The 16,209-nt window shown below is 44.6% G+C and overlaps 1 protein-coding gene across 3 annotated transcripts; it reads left to right on the forward strand.

Annotated features, from left to right (window-relative positions):
- The first annotated feature begins 672 nt into the window (after positions 1 to 672).
- SMG9 (SMG9 nonsense mediated mRNA decay factor) lies at positions 673 to 15,243 on the forward strand. Of its 3 annotated transcripts, none has more exons than XM_058195584.1 (14): positions 673 to 981; positions 2,861 to 3,029; positions 3,108 to 3,182; positions 4,237 to 4,480; positions 4,740 to 4,837; positions 5,367 to 5,479; positions 6,627 to 6,738; positions 7,053 to 7,148; positions 8,150 to 8,235; positions 8,922 to 9,028; positions 10,462 to 10,569; positions 11,754 to 11,879; positions 13,055 to 13,199; positions 14,548 to 15,243. In XM_058195584.1, the coding sequence occupies exons 2-14, from the start codon at positions 2,874 to 2,876 to the stop codon at positions 14,624 to 14,626; spliced, it is 1,545 nt and encodes a 514-aa protein (XP_058051567.1). In that variant the 5' UTR covers positions 673 to 981; positions 2,861 to 2,873; the 3' UTR covers positions 14,627 to 15,243. The 3 variants fall into 3 exon arrangements, with proteins under 3 accessions (XP_058051567.1, XP_058051568.1, XP_058051566.1); XM_058195583.1 differs by having other exon boundaries at positions 674 to 948; XM_058195585.1 differs by lacking the exon at positions 7,053 to 7,148 and having other exon boundaries at positions 673 to 948.
- The last annotated feature ends 966 nt before the right edge of the window (positions 15,244 to 16,209 follow it).

Raw genomic sequence — 16,209 nt, forward strand, 5'->3', positions numbered from 1 at the left:
CCACAGCAGTTACTTCTCGAGCTTCAGCTCCCCAAATTCCCAATCCAGAAATCTTGGGGGGAGTTGAAAAATCCGCCCAACTTTTTTTTTAAAAAAGGGGCTAAGGTTGCAAAACACAGATCTCCACAATATTAGAATACATTGGGTTTTACAATTGCAAGATACCCCTCCACTCCCCCGCATACTTCACTTTGGAAGAAGCATGCATGCTTTGGAACAGAAGTCGGTTTAGCGGATCAGAGTCTTAAAAATCCGGCTGGGAGCTTTTAAGGTGCAAAACTTATGTGTCCTTTTTGCTATCATGTCCTGATTTGTGCAGCCCGGATTTGAGAGCCTGGACTACACTTTCTATATATTTTTTTTACTACAAAACTTATGTTTCTTTTCATGGCTTTTAGTAACTCATAACCATGAAGTTCTCTATGGCGTGAACAGCCAGAAAAACCTGATAAACGTTCTTTGTTGCACTACAAATACCATCGTCCTCAGCCAGAGTGGTAATCCAGGCTATCGTTAATTTCCCACCTCCACCACTACATGGCGCTGTGACTGTAGGAATAAGGCTGCCTCCAATCCACCCAATAGATTCCGGTTTCAAAACACGCCCCTCCCGGTCTAAACCCCTCTAGGTTGATACTTTGTAGGCTTTTGGCGCATGCGTACGCGCGAAACTGCCAAACGTTGACGGCCTCCCAACCAACACACTGGTTTGACGTGGAGAGGGAGCATGCGCCAAGTCAAAGCTAACGGTGCTCTCGCTCAAGACGAGTGATGACCTCCTGCGCCTGCGTGCTAACTCAAACAACGGTGGCCGACGAGGATCTTTCTCTGCTTCCTTCCGTGACCGCACATCGCTAATCCCATTCGCCTCGCAACGGACTTTCCCCCCATTGACGCTACCTTCTGCTTTACGTGACGCTGAGCCGGAGTGCTTCTTCCATAAGCGAGGTTCGTATCGGCTTTCGGGACTCCGCTGCTCAGGTATTGCTTTGCGGGACTGAGAATAGGTAGTTCCTGGTTCAGTGCGCCAATATTCTTCCGCGAACGTTGAGAAAAGACAGCGTTATCCTTCCGCGAGAGATAGATAGTTCCGGCGGCTGCTTTCTTTCTCTCGTATCCGTCCACGAGCGGTTGCTTAGCAACAGTATCTGACCCTCTGGACGTGTATCTCTCCGCCAATTGTTATAGGCCCATCTCTTCCTAGAAATTGTTTTTTAATCCCAAATTTAGAAATTGTGTTTTTTAATCCCAAACTTTGGATGATCTGTGATGGTTCATCAGAACTGTAGCACTTTGCACATGCTCAGTTAATAATACTAAAAATCATGCTATTAGTTGCTTGCATTCTGCTTCCCTGATATGTTCTGCCTTATTTAGGTCACTTATAATTTGCTTACTTAGCTATTGAATTTATATAGCTGTCCACCTCATGCATGTGACATTGGGCATCATAACGCAATTAAAACACAAAGCTAAACAACATAATCCAAGAACGACCAGCAAAAAGAGTTAAAAAAACCCCCCAACCTATAATAACAAAAATGTAGGGGAGATTGCATGTTATCTCTCTCTCTGTGCAGCATATTATTTTATTTCAGAATTATAAACTGCCTTAAAGATGGTATTTCTTCCTCCATCCCTTATGGGTCAAACATACAATATAATAAGAGGAATAAGACATCAAAATAAAAAAAAATTAGAACTCACAGCTAAGCCCGCTCAGTTTTCCCCAGTCTGGTTTACATTTATGGAGGACACAAATCTAGGGAAAAGTCTGACTTTCACATAACATGAATACCATGTAGAAAGTAGTCCAGATTTAGTGACATAATTGGGAGTGGAAACTTGGTTATTAAGCAGTCACTAAGTGAAACCATGACTGCTTCTGATCTGACTTTTGACGATCTTTGCTTTCCTGCAAAGATCATAAATATGAGTATTGGCCACGAAGTTGCTTTTTCATCACAGTCATAACGGTGAACAGTTGCTAAACAAGGCAGTCACTAAATAAGGACTACTGTTGTGACCCAGGCGCAAGTAGGTAGTAATGAACTTAGTCCGTGGAAAAACAAAGTTTATTCGAACAGCTGAGAATTACTTCATTCCCAGTGTCATTCCACTCAAAGTAAAACAAGTGCCTCCCAATACAAATTCCTCAGCTATCTCACAAACCTTAGTCCAATTAGGCAAACTGCCAAAGGCCCTTCCTGGCAAAAGTCCAGAAGCCACAAAAACAAAGATGTACCCGAAGCAGAAGACGGAGCAGAAGATGCAGCTACAAAGTTGTTTTCCGGCAAAGCTCAAACGCCGGTGCTGGTCTGTTTTAAGCCTTATGGGAGGGGCCAATCATCTCTTGGCCCTACTCCCGAGTCGTCCTCCTTGCTTGAGCTGCTCTTGCCTTCTGGCAGCTCTTCTCATGCGTGCATTAGGAACAGGCTCCTCCTGTTCTTCTGCCTCACTACTATCAATCTTTGGAGGCTCTGGAGTCCGCACCTCACTTCCCAATGGCCCTGGCCTCACCTCAGCCTCATCACTGTCCGACTCCATTGCCAGCTCTGTAGGCTGCTGACGGATCACAACAACTACCCGTGTTGTTTTTTGAGGACTCAAGCAATTTCTCCCCTAGCGAATAGTGAACAGAGGTGTGTATCGTTAGCCCACATCCCAGGCTTTTACACTGCTTCCAAGATTAAATTTTTCTTTTGCTCCTCATACTCAAAAGCCTCCTGATGCTTTCAGGTGATCTTTCCCCATCGCTCCATCTTAAATGTCACACTTTTTCATTCCGAGTACAGATCATACGTTTCGTCACTCATGTGATCGTTCAGAACCCAGATGGACTCTCTTGCTCTCTTCCCAGATCCCATTGCCACATGTCGGAGTCAGGGCACAGTCAACCTGGCTTGTACGAACGACGCCGTCGCTGGAACCGGGAGAAGGAACTGGGTCACCAAAGCCTGTCTGGGCCAGGGCGAGAGCGCGACTATGTCCCCTGGGACCGGGATCGAGACCGAGATCGGGACCGGCGGGTAAAAGTCTCTACACTTCAGTTGGGATGCCCATGAGGGCAGGGATCCACTTTGAGCCTGACCTTGATTTCATTGTAGGAACCGATGGATGAACCAGTGGGGACAATGATGCAGAAGACACCCATCATTCTGGCCAAACCTCCAGCAGAGAGGGTAGGTAGGAGACTTTTAGGTTTTATAAGAATACCTGATAAATCATTTGGGATCCAGGGTTTGCCAGTGAAGGTTTCTTCATTCAAGGATAACCATGCAGATTTATTTAGCTGCTAAGTCTTCTCTCACGCATTGGGGCCAAGTAGATTTAACGTCTACAGCCTGAATGAGTATAATAGAAATTTGGATTCCTATTGATTTTTCTTGGGTGTTTTTTTTTTCATTATATACAGATAGTCCTCCACTTATGATTGTCATTGAGCTCAAATTTCAGTTGTAAGTTGTGATGGTTCTTAAGTGGGTCATCACGTGACCACACCTGATATTGCCACTTCTTTTGTGGCAGTCGTTAAGTGAATGCTGTGCTTGTTAAATGAACCCACTGTTTGCTATAGGGTGTTTTTGCCGAAAATTGAAAATAAACACCAGTTTCTGGCAACAAATATTGTAAATTGTGGTCACGTTACTGCAGGGCGAGGCTGGCCGTTGGAATTTCAAATATGGGTTGTACATAGCTTTTTCAGGGTCTGTCATATGATTGCAAAGCAACTGGACGTAAGCTAAGGACTACCTGAAATTGGTAGGTTGGTTGATTTATACTGCCCAAAGTCACAATTGTTTAAATTGGGCAACTCTGTTAATTTATTAAATACATTCCCTCACCACTTTAATGTTTGAAAGAGACCAATTGAGAAAGGTATTCTGTTTTCTTCCTACTTATCCCCAACTTTCTTATTTCATATTATTAATGGGGTATTTTCCCTACCGAGGAAATGAGGGAACACAGAATCTGAAACATACCTACACTTGGAGTAGTCTCTCGCCTGATCCAATTCTTTTAGGCATCCTATAGAGAAGGAGCTGTTGAAAGTAGGAAAAAAGTTATTTGAAAGCTGTAAAAAAACAGTTAAAAGAAAAAAGCAAATTAAAAAAAGCCATCTGGTAAATAGATAGCTTCCCTCCTGGGGAAGGCAGTGGGACATAGGAGCTCTCAGGAAAGGGAGCTCTATACAGCTGAGAGGGATTTTGGATCTTGACTTTCTTGTCTTCACAGTCCAAGGTGGCTCCAGCCTCTGCCCCTGTCCCAGCACCTGCTGCTGCTCCTGCCATGGAAAAGCCCATTGTGCTGATGAAGTCCCGAGAGGAAGGCAAAGGCCCTGCTGGAACCACAGAGGTGTCTGCTCAGCCCCCTGCAGCTGTGGCCAAAGTGGAGAAGGAAGGCCAGCGTCCCACCCAGCCAGTCTATCAGATCCAGAATCGGGGCATGGGCTCGACTGCATCCAGCGGCATCATGGATCGTAAGTCTGGCACACAAAAGGCGACTTCTTTGGATGAAGGCATTGTATCTGTGGCAGCTGGTAAAGGACCATCTCTCCTGGCAGTTCAGGGGCAGGCACGGTATGTCTTTACATGATTTAGACCTGCCTCCTGAACTGCTGCTGGCCCTCGATCTGGATTTAAATAATCAACAGGGGAGCGAACGGGCGATATAGTATTACTATATATTGTTGTTATGGGGAGCTTGTGGATTAAGTTGTCGCCTGCTGATTTTTCTAGCTGTGGTTGGCCAGGCAAAGTTGTTAGCCCCCGAGAAGATGAAACATAGCATCAAGCTGGTGGATGATCAGATGAACTGGTGTGACAGTGCAATTGAGGTATCTGGACTATCTGGTAGTTTTTCCTGCTTGCTTGCTTGCTCTTTTTGTATTCTGTGTCTCCCATTCTTGCAAGTTTCTTGGAAACCCTGCTTTGATCTGGCTAGTTGTCCTGGACCAGTTGCTTTCCAAAGCTGTTGAATGTCTTTTTTGTTTGCTTTTTTGTTTTAATCGGTTTTTCCTCTGACTTCCTGGTAAACTACGTGGAGAGGTTTTTGGTTTTATTAACTGTGCGTTCTGTCTCAAGCTATTTGTTGTAAGTAGGTTGGAATCACAAGTGATTTTATTAAATATTTGTACGTAACTTAACTTTCGGCTGGAATGCAGCTTGGGGGGAAAAAATGAACAAGATTAAAAAGGGTGTGAACAAACAAATAGTAGATTGATAAATTCCACCATTGCTAGCCAATATAAGTGGGTTATATTTTGTTTTAGAATATAGATAATATATATCAAACTACCACCATACCTTTATGAGATGTTATGCTTACAATTGTTCCCCATTTCCTCTTTCTCTCTCTCATATTAGTATCTCCTGGACCAAACAGATGTGCTTGTAGTTGGGGTATTAGGACTACAAGGTACTGGGAAGTCCATGGTGATGTCACTGCTATCAGCCAATCAACCTGAAGAAGATCAGAGGTAGGTGGGCATTAGGAAGAGGAACTGTCTTGCCATTGGATACCAGATTGATCAAAAAGAGTTGGCAATGAGCTTTGAAAGTGAACTAAATAAGATTGTTATGGGACTCTTAATTCATTAATGGGTGTTATGTTTGGAAGTTCTTTCTTGCTTTAGTGTAGCAAGAAAAGGAACCAGGAAAAAAAGGAACCAACAAAAACATAGAATGATACTTATGGGAAATAATTCAGCTTAATTTTTAAACATATTGTTAAAGTTAGATCTCATGAAGTAATATTGATTTGTTTTTCCATTGCATTGATAAGATCTAATGCAGGCACAATTTGTGAAGGTTTGTAAATCTAGGGTGCCTTTCTTTTTCTGCCTTTGAATAGAATAGAATAGAATTCTTTATTGGCCAAGTGTGATTGGACAAACAAGGAATTTGTCTTGGTGCATACGGTCTCAGTGTACATAAAAGAAAAGATACATTTGTCAAGAATCAAAGGTACAACACAATGATAGACATAGGATACAAATAAGCAATCAGGAAACAATATCAATATAAATCATAAGGATACCAGCAACAAAGTTACGGTCATACAGTCATAAGTGGAAGGAGATGGGTGATAGGAACGATGAGAAGATTAATAGTGCAGATTTAGTAAATAGTTTGACAGTGTTAAGGGAATTATTTGTTTAGCAGAGTGATGGCATTGGGGAAAAAATGTTCTTGTGTCTAGTTGTTCTGGTGTGCTGTTACTTGAGCTGTAATTCTGTCCCTGTGATGTTCCATATTATTGGCAGGTTCCTTAGACTGTAATCCTTTTTACCATACCATATTAAGAATATATGGATATTAAACCAAAATGGGGCCAGTGTCCATTACTAGTTCAGCAATTTTCATTCATCTTCCTTGCTATTTGAATATTCCTGTATTAAATACCTAAATTATTATTTTCAGCTGACATAGCCGTTTCCTTCCTTTCGCCGAGACGTTGAACTCTAGACCCTGCCAATTTGCTCTTTAAATATTTGAACATTTGAACATGGTGTGTCACCACACTGGTTCAGCAAACCAATGTATTCCCTGAACTTTAACCCATAATGCGGTAGATTTTCAGCCCTCCTTCATTTTTCTATGAATGTTTCCCCCCCCCTTTTGTAGGACGTACGTGTTTCGCACTCAGAGCCAAGAAATCAAAGAGCGCGGGGGCAACCAGACCAGTGGCATTGATTTTTTTATTACTCAGGAGCGAATCATCTTCCTTGATACTCAGGTTGGTGGATGTGGTGATATTTCTGTGATTTGTTTTAGCTCACAATCACAATCTCCCGGTTTCCAGTCTGGTGCCTTTACCACGAGGCCAAATTGGCGCTCTCTTTATTTGTTCAGTATAAATGCTGCTCCCAAGAGCTGGTTACACAAACAATATCCATTAGTACAAATTGTATTCAGGACTCCTGTCCTCCGTTCCGTTTTCTCCAGAGGGAGGATTAGCTTTCTATGAGAACTGAGGGCAGGACTTGGGTTACTTTGGCTAAGGAATGATAGCTAAAAAATGCCCATTGTTTTCCTTCTCCTTTTTTGTAGCCCATTCTCAGTCCTTCCATCCTAGATCACCTGATCAATAATGACCGCAAGCTGCCACCGGAGTACAATCTACCCCATACCTATGTTGAGATGCAGGTAATGGTCCATGTTATCTTTTGTAGAGCAGAGGACAGGTGGCTATAGGGAAATACCTGCAGCACTTTCAGTTCAGCTAAACACCAGAGCAAATCTGGCTATGGAAATGGTGAGGGCCCTGATCCGTATGTGTTCGCTGCTGAAGGAATATGGAAGTTGGAAAACACAGGGACAACAAACCTTCCTTTCCTTTTTGTTATTTTTTTTGTGTTTCTTGAGGATTTTCTATAAAGTGAAAAGACATTTTGTAAGAAAACGAGAGAAAAAAATAGTGTAAGAAAAAAAAAAGTGAAAAGAAGGAAACCCTAAAATTTTGAAATGCAATTGTTTCCAACCTTCTTTTCAACAGATGTTAACAAACCTATGGTTTCCCTTCCTTCTTAACTCCCAGAAATTTTTTAATCCCTTATTTAGTTCTCTTCTGTTTCAGTAATAAAATCTATAAATCGTTTCACTTTTTCTTTTTTTTTTTAGCAAAAACTCCATTAAAGCCTTCCAATCTTTTAAACAAACCACTTTGTTTTCTTTCTGTCCGAACTGGTTAGTTTTGTAATTTCCGCTAATTCTGACATTGTGGGAATTTCTACTCTTCCACCTTTGGCCACATCATAATCCTGCGTTCCTCCTTTCCTTACATTATTTATCTTAGTCTTGCAGTTTCTCTTCATTGTAACTTTTATTTCATTGGACTGCACCTTCAGTTAATTCGCCATTCTTAAATGATAGCGATAGCAATAGCACTTAGACTTATATACCGCTTTGTAGTGCTTTTACAGCCCTCTCCAAGCGGTTTTACACAGTCAGCACATTGCGCCCAACGATCTGGGTCCTCAGTGATTATCCCCTAAATGGTTATGATGTCATCAGTTCAGGAACAGAGAGATCCTTTGTTCTTGTGAACGCAGCTCTAGACCAAGAATTTTGGCCACAATTTTTGGCATGCACCCAGAGGCTCTTTTCCTGCCCATTTGCCTGGTTACTTGAAGCTTCTTTCTTTCTAGTCCCTTCAGATCGCTGCCTTCCTCTTCACTGTCTGCCATGTGGTGATTGTGGTACAAGACTGGTTTACTGACTTGAGCCTATACAGGTGAGAGATGGGTTGGAACGTGCCCTATTGCAGGGGTCTCCAACCTTGTGCATGCGTTGGCTGAGGAATTCTGGGAGTTGAAATCCACAAGTTGTAAAGTTGCCAAGGTTGGAGACCCCTGCCCTATTGTGAACAAAGAAGTATAGTCAACTGTTTAAGTCCAGTGTCTTTTAATAATCCATTTTTCCTGTGCTTAAGGCCAGAATTGGGTATATAACTTATTCTTTTAAACCAAAGCTTGAATTCTCAAATCTTATTTATAGATGTCACTAAATATTATAATTCTCTGAATGTAGGTATTTTGTGGGGGGTCTCTTGATAATGGCAAGACTGATAAATTTTGACAGCTTGATAATATGTGTAACTGTTTTAGTTTAGCTCTATTTCTAGATCTTTGAGGAAACGTAACCGATCACCTTAATGCCAACCAGTAGACGGAAACCAGTGGGATGTGCTTCCTGGGTGATTGCTATATATGTGGTTAAATCGGTGTGCCCCCTTCCACCTTCAATTTTTATATCTCATTGTTAAATCTGTCTTCCCTCTCTGAACTTTCCTGGCAAGATTAACACTGTGAGATATTTTTGGAGTGACAAAATTAGGAAAGTGTAACAGAAGAATCCTGCCATCCTTCCTCTGACTGTGGAAGATTACTGCTCGTTGAAGGGTTTTCTTCTCCATTGCAGGTTCCTTCAGACAGCTGAAATGGTAAAGCCCTCCACTCCATCTCCCAGCCATGAATCCAGTAGCTCCTCTGGCTCTGATGAGGGGACCGAATACTACCCACACATCGGTATGGAAGAGGGGTCAGCAACCCATGGCTCTGGAGCCGCATGCGGCTCTTTCATTCCTTTGCTGCAGCTCCCTGTTGCTGGTCGGCTCCAAAATTGATAGGGCTTTCGGTTAGGACAGATAGAGGAAAAAGGATGTCGCGCTAGGATGAGACTCTATGGTGGGGGAAGAGGATTTCTGGTCAGCAGAGGAAAAAGGACGCCACGCTAGGAGAAGACTCTATGGTGGGGGGAATGGGACTTTGGGTCGGCTCCAGAATTGAATGGGAGCTTCTGGTTAGGACCATTGTGGCTCTTTGAGTGTTTAAGGTTGCCGACCCCTGGTATGGAAGAACAGAAGCTTTTTCCTCTGTAATTGTCCTGTCTCCAAACGAAGTGGTGTTGGGCTGGAAGACAGGAAGTGATGGGTGGCCAAAGTAGAAAATTGTGAAGAAGGGGTGGGGTGGGGGAGGGTGGGACTAGGAGAGGCCAAACAGAAGGACATCACCACAAGTCCCTCTTTATAGTCCCCTCCTGTGTGTGGGGTGGAATGTAGTCTGGATTCCCAGGAGGGAGGGGCTGTAATCCAGAGGGCCAAGAGGCCGCTAAGTTTAGATAGCTTGACTGGGAGGAAGAGAATGAAGATCAGTGATCTTCAATCAAGCTGGCTCTGCGGACTGGCAGCAGTGACAGCAATGTGGTGGGAAGGGATGGTTTCGTGCGTGCACTTGCCCCTTGTGCAAATGAAGCTTTGTGCGCTCGCCCGCCACTTGTGTGGCCCGGTTCTCAAAGGGCCGTGAACCCCTGTTGAAGACAGCTCTTCCCTAGACATTCTCAAGAGTATATATTTAATGCTGCAGTTAATTTGTTTGCAGGTTTCTCTTTAAAGATGAGGAGCGATAAATTAATTCTGTGTTGTCTTTCTTGATTCTTGGGGCCTGACACCTGTGATGTCCGGTGGGACAGTGGTTAGAATGCAGTACTGCAGTCTTAATTATAGCAGTCTTAATTCTGCTAACTGCCGACTGCCAGCAGTTTGGCAGTTCGAGTCTCACCGGCTTGAAGTTGACACAGCCCTCCATTGTTCCAAGGTCGATAAAATGAGACCCCAGATTATTGGGGACAATAAAGCGCTATGAAGCAGTATATAAGTCTGCTATTGCTTTCTAGTTGCTTTCTTCTTCTTCTCCTTTCTTCTTGCACGAGAATTAAACTTCTTCGCTTGCAGATTTCTAGATTCTGTCATCGTATAGAATCTTCCTGTACACAGGGAAGGTTGCTTACTTGTCCCACTAAGAACCTTTTACTAGGAAATCAGAAGAAAACCTTCCTTTTTAGTTTGGCTGAGCCCTGACTTGTAGAAGGCAAGAATTTACATGAAGTTGTAAGCTGAGGGAACAAGGGCCCTGAACTCATGATTCTTGTTCATTCTTTTTCCCCCTCTCCCCATCTCTAGTTTTTCTCCAAAACAAAGCCAAGAGAGAAAACTTCTGCCCTCGGAACCTAAAGCAGATGCATCTCGTTATTGACAAGATTATGATGCATTCACACCTGAAATACAAAGGTAAGGACTTGCTTTCCAATTCGCTTGGAGGACTGGATTGCAGTTCTTGAATGGAAACGCAATTCAAACTGAGGCTCTGATACCAATGTGAGGAAAATGAGACACTGCCATGGACTCTGGAGGAATTCATCCAGTATTAAATCTTGTGTGTGAAAACCGCTTCGCAAAAAAAGAAAAAAAAAAGATAAGTAAGCAAACGGTGCTGACTTTCTTTGTGTGGTTTTTAGGGCAATACGGGTCTTTTACAAAAGATGTGCAAAACATTTCCTGAAAGGACCAACCAGTATCGGAAGGGTTGTGTTTGGATCAAAGCATTTGGGGCATGGATTTGGAGTATATACTTTTGATTCAGAGGCAGGTCTGGAGCGATGTGTTTTCCGGCAGAATTGTGGGATGGGAGACCGCGGGGAAAATTCAAGGCCTTCCGGATTGGTGTGTGGGATCAAATGTAGAGAGAACCAGAAGGGGAGGAACTAACTAAGTCTTCTAACTGATGACCACAATTGTTCGTGGCTGTCGTTCGATGCTCAGATGCTGTTGCCACTAGATCAGGGGTATCAAGTTCTATTTCATTGAGGGCCGCATCAGGGTTGTGTTTGACCTTCAAGAGCCGGAGTGGGTGTGGCCAGCTCAACGTTACTTGTGTCGGGGGCACCTGTGGTCTCCCGAGCGCTCTGCCACTGAAAACAGGCTCCCAAGCTCCATTTTCCCCTGCGATTGCTTCCTGCAACCCTCTGCCAGCGAAAATAGAGCTCCAGGGGGGGGGGGGGCACCCACAGCCCTCACGAGCTCCATTTTCTCTGGCGAAGGCATCACAAGCCGGGTCCTTTGGTGTTTCCAGGGCAGCCTCGCGGGCCAGATCTAAGCACCCCACTGGAGTTTGACACCCTTGCACTAGATGATGTGTAGAATCAGTCAGAAAGAAAAGAAAGAAATTTAAAAAAAAAGAAAAAAAGAGGAAGGAAAGGAAGGAAGAAAAGAAAGAAGGAAGGAAGGAAAAAGAAAAAGAAAAGAAAGAAAAAGAAAGAAGGAAAAAGGAAGGAAGGAAGAAAAGGAAAGGAAAAAAAGGAAAAAAAAGGATAGATAGATTCACTCACTAATAGAAACTTGAATTTACGTTTTTCTGGAAGGCTCAGCCTGGCAAAAGGCAGGAAAACTTTAGAAGTTCCCTTTTTTCCTACCAGGTACTCTTTCCATGCTTGAATGTAACATATTCCCTGGCCTGCCACAGAGCTACCTGGACACAGAGGTCAACCTGTTCTTACTGCCCTTCATGGATTCCGAAACAGATGACGTGCTACCCAGAGCAAGTGAGTCCCGAGAATTCACTTCCCAGCTTTTTCTCGTCCTTCCGTCAGAATGCAAAGCTCCTCTTTTTCCTTCTTCCAGACCGGTTCCTCTCCAAATAAAACATCCAGGCAGAGCAAACGTGCAAAACATTTCAAGAGTTGAAAACATCCTAACTTTCATTCTGACTGAAAAACAGGGTGGTCCAACCACATTCTGGAGTCAGATCACTTCAGGTTCACCGTGAACCAGGCCTTACAGTTTTGGAATATGTTGACCTTGAAACGTTTTGAACACGGCTTGTCCCAAACATAAAGATGACAAACCTGAATTTTAAGATACCCACTTAGTTAGAACAATCTGACTTTGAACGACAGTTGCTTTCATTGTGGACGTTTGTATGGGTTGTTGTAGCCAGAACATGGAGAGGAGATACTGCCATTTCTTACTTTTGGGGTTTTTGTTTCCCTTAGACATATATACTGTATTTTTCAGAGTATAAGACACACTTTTTTTCCCTCCTAAAAGAGAGTGGAAATGTTGGTGCATCTTATACACGGAATACAGCCATTTTTGGCCTCCCAAAGCCCTGCCCTGCTCATCCCATTTTTGCGAAAAATGGGCCTGTTTTTTTGCAAAAACAGGGTGTGCAGAGGATTTGGGAGGCCTGCGGAGTGCTCTTGGGGGCCGGGGAGCAAAAAAACCAACCCCTTTTCCCCCCTTACTTACCTCTTTGAAATCTTGGTGCGTCTTATACACCAGTGCGTCTTATAGTCCGAAAAACTACGGTACAATATCTACCACAGCATGCTGTTTCTCTTCTAAACCAAGAAAATCTGATCCGACCTTTGCATTTTACTAGGGAGGGACAAGTGATTAATAGACAATTTTAATGAGAGACAGAGAGGAAAAGACAAGGGTTGTTTTTTTCCCCCGACAGATTTCTGCTCAACATAGAGTTGCATTAGTTCTGTCCCAATAAAATCCTTTATGGAATTTTGGGGCTTCCCATTTGTTTGAATATTGAATTGGGCAGGGATTCAATATTCAGAGCCTACGAAAACTTGCTAAAGACGTGGGGGTGGTAGCCGTAGCTTCCATGTCCCTGTGGGATTATTCACAGTCTTTTGGGAGGATGTACTTGTTGGCCATGCCATAAAAAGGGGAGCAGACACCCAGTCTTCCATTTACTTGACAGCCTCAGGAAGTGGCCCTCTCTTCTCCCTCCTTCCTGGATACAAAGGACACCCCAGTTTCCAGTCTCTGATCGCCAAGCTTCGAAGCCAGATGATGTCCATGTCCCGGCCTCAGCTCTCCCATACCATCCTGACAGAAAAGAACTGGTAAGCATGTGTTTAACTGCAGCTAAGGCCAATGGGACTTGTGGCCGCCGAGACATCCTATGTTGTGTCTGCGCCCCCCGAGCCGGGCCCCCTGCCAGAAAGTGACTCAGAAAGTGAGGGGGAAGGGCCATCAGGACTTACTTCTGGAGCACCGGCTTCCCTGGCTCAGCTCCAGGAGCCAGAGGCAGGCCAGGTGGAGGAGATAACGAGGCCTCCGTCCCCTGACTCTTCCTCCCCCCCAGGCCACGCCTCCAGATCCAGATGATGGCAATCAGGCCTGGCTGGACCCTAGGTTTCATAGGCAGGAGAGGCAGGAACAACAGAAGCAGGGGTGGGGCAGGCCTAGGAAGTGCTGAGTCATGGAGCCACACCCCACAGGATATAAAAGCAGCAAGGGCTGCTATACCACTTCGTGGCGAGCAAATCAACTGCTTAGAGAGAGAGAACTTGAGTTGAAGTACTGTTTGTTCCTGGTTTCCTGGCTGACTCACCGGCATCAAGAGAGATAACGGAGACACTTGGCATACGCTCGCTAGTTTGCTGCCAGAGCTGATAGTTGCCGGCTAATTAAGTCATCGCTCGTGTCTCCCGGACTGAGGCGAGGGGGACAGAACATCCTAGATCAGATCTGTTCTGATCTAGGCTTCTCCAGCAGCACGAAGCTGAGTCCTTGTCCCGATAAACCCCTTTTATTTAATTTACAGTGAATTCCTCTCCAGCAAAGTCTTTCCTCTCCCACAATCTTTCAAGACAGTTCACAATTACCGACCTTTATCAGGCTTGGAGAGTGGCCAGGTCGATATCTTTCAGACACCGCAATACTTGGCAAGAATGCAGTAATGAACTAATTGTGTCCTGAAAACACTCCCTCCTTTTGCTCCTCTTTTATTCCCTATGGGAGGGGCCCTTCATCTTCCACCTGTGGCCTTACTCCCAAGTTGACCCTTGTTCCTTAACTGTTCCCTTCGTCTGGCAACTCTGCGCATGTGCACACTGGGGACTGTTCGTCTGCCTCACTGATGTCTGACTCCGAAGGCAGCTGATAACTGTCGGACGGCCCTGGCCCCCTCTCTGCCTCCGACGCAGAGCCCTCATCAGAGCCTTCCTCAGGCTCCAGGACTGGCCCATGTCCCTTCCCAACCTCCTCACTGTCTGAATCTGCTGCCAGCTCTGCTGGGTCACAACAAGATCCTCCGTCTCCCACCTTGGAGGAGGAAGCTAATTGACGTGCTCCAGACCTCCTGTATCAAAACAGCGTAGGCTTTGCCAGTGAAGGTCCACACCATAATGGAGAACGTTCACCTAATACACATTGACCGGAGTCTTGATATTTTCTCCCCCTCCCCAGGTTCCACTATGCAGCCCGCATCTGGGATGGCGTCAAGAAATCCTCTGCTCTCTCCGAGTATAGCCGGCTGCTGGCATGAGCACAGTGTCTCCATATTGGAAACTGCCGAGAGGCAGCTCCGTCCCTGAGCTGGAGCAGACCAGGGTCTCTGCCCCCTCGTGCCGTGGCCCAGGATGATACGTCCTCCGGAGAAGGGAGGTGCACTCCTTCGGTAGCGCCAGGAAGATTTAAGAGGGAAAAAAATGCAAGGTTTTTGGCTTGGCATCCCTAAAGGACCGTCCTGTTCAAAATGGGGGTCTTGTCCCTTAGGGATCTGGCCTAGATGGGAGAGCTTCTCTTGTACCCATTCCAGAGCTGTGCCGGGTCTTTCGAACAAGGAAGGGTTCAAATCTGCAATCTCCTGGTGGGAGTGGGGGGCAATGAAACTCCTTGGCATCGGAATAGCAAGTGAGGGCAAAGGTCGGTGGGGAGTTAAGTGTTGTTTGTGTATTCGCAGGGTTTCCGCCCTACTTCAGTGTGTCATTCGTAAAAGCTTTCATTTTGCAGGGCATGTATCTTGCCTTCTTATCTCTCTATTCCAGCCTGTGTCCCTTCCCCGTCTTTGGCCCCTATTGTTCCTGGTCCCCTGATGCAAACTGGACAGGCCTCTCCTTTTATTGCATGGATGATTCTTGTTCAATAAAACTGTTGAAGCTGCTTCCATTTTGATGGATGTTTTCACACACACACACAATAAATCACTGCTGTGTTATCATCTGCACTTGAGTATTGGAGGAATAGCCAAGAATTTTGGCTACACAATCTACACAATAGATTTGGACAGGTGGGAGAAATTAGGTAAAGGTAAAGGTTCCCCTTGCACATACGCCGACTCTAGGGGGCGGTGCTCATCTCCGTTTCAAAGCCAAAGAGCCAGCGCTGTCCGAAGACATCTCCGTGGTGATGTGGCCGGCATGACTCAATGCCAAAGGCGCACGGAACGCTGTTCCCTTCCCACCAAAAGCGGTCCCTATTTTTCTACTTGCATTTTTTACCTGCTTTCAAACTGCTAGGTTGGCAGAAGCTGGGACAAGTAACGGGAGCTCACCCCATTACACAGCAGAACTAGGGATTCGAACCACTGAGCTGCCGACCTTTTGATCGACAAGCTCAACGTCCTAGCCCCTGAGCCACCGCGTCCCTCACTGGGAGAAATTACGGAATAGAAATCATAAACTTAACAATGTCTACAGCATACAAAGAAAACCTCTACAAAATGTTTTACAGATGGCATCACTCACCTGCAAGATTAGCGAACATGTATAAAAACAAATCGGTTAAATGTTGGAAATGCAATCAGACACCAGGATCATACTACGGTATATGGTGGACATGCAGTAAAGCAAAAAAAAAATATGGGAGGACAGGTTTTGGAGGAGTGACGTTCTAAAGATAACAGCAGTTTTCACAATTGTTTTTATATGAGACGAGAGGGATCTTGAAAAGTATTATAGTGGGGCCTTCCCATTTTTTAAAAAAATTTTTTTTTGCAATTGGATTCTTTCCACCTTCGATTTTGGCTAACAAATTGGCTCGGGTTTGGACAATTTAGTCCAATAAAGATTGAAGATAAGATGTGATTGAATTAGGGTCTTCAATTCAGTTTCAGAAATCAGTTTGAAC

The sequence above is a fragment of the Ahaetulla prasina genome, chromosome 10 (genome assembly GCF_028640845.1).
Source record: "Ahaetulla prasina isolate Xishuangbanna chromosome 10, ASM2864084v1, whole genome shotgun sequence".
NCBI lineage: Eukaryota > Metazoa > Chordata > Lepidosauria > Squamata > Colubridae > Ahaetulla > Ahaetulla prasina.

What these genes read in the sequence shown, in the direction of transcription:
- SMG9 (XM_058195584.1), top strand. Translation starts at nt 2,874, where the DNA reads ATGTCGGAGTCAGGGCACAGTCAACCTGGCTTGTACGAACGACGCCGT. An exon ending in CGAATACTACCCACACATCG is followed by an intron (nt 9,029 to 10,461) that starts GTATGGAAGAGG and finishes CCCCATCTCTAG; the next exon opens with TTTTTCTCCAAAACAAAGCC. An exon ending in ATCCTGACAGAAAAGAACTG is followed by an intron (nt 13,200 to 14,547) that starts GTAAGCATGTGT and finishes CCCCCTCCCCAG; the next exon opens with GTTCCACTATGCAGCCCGCA.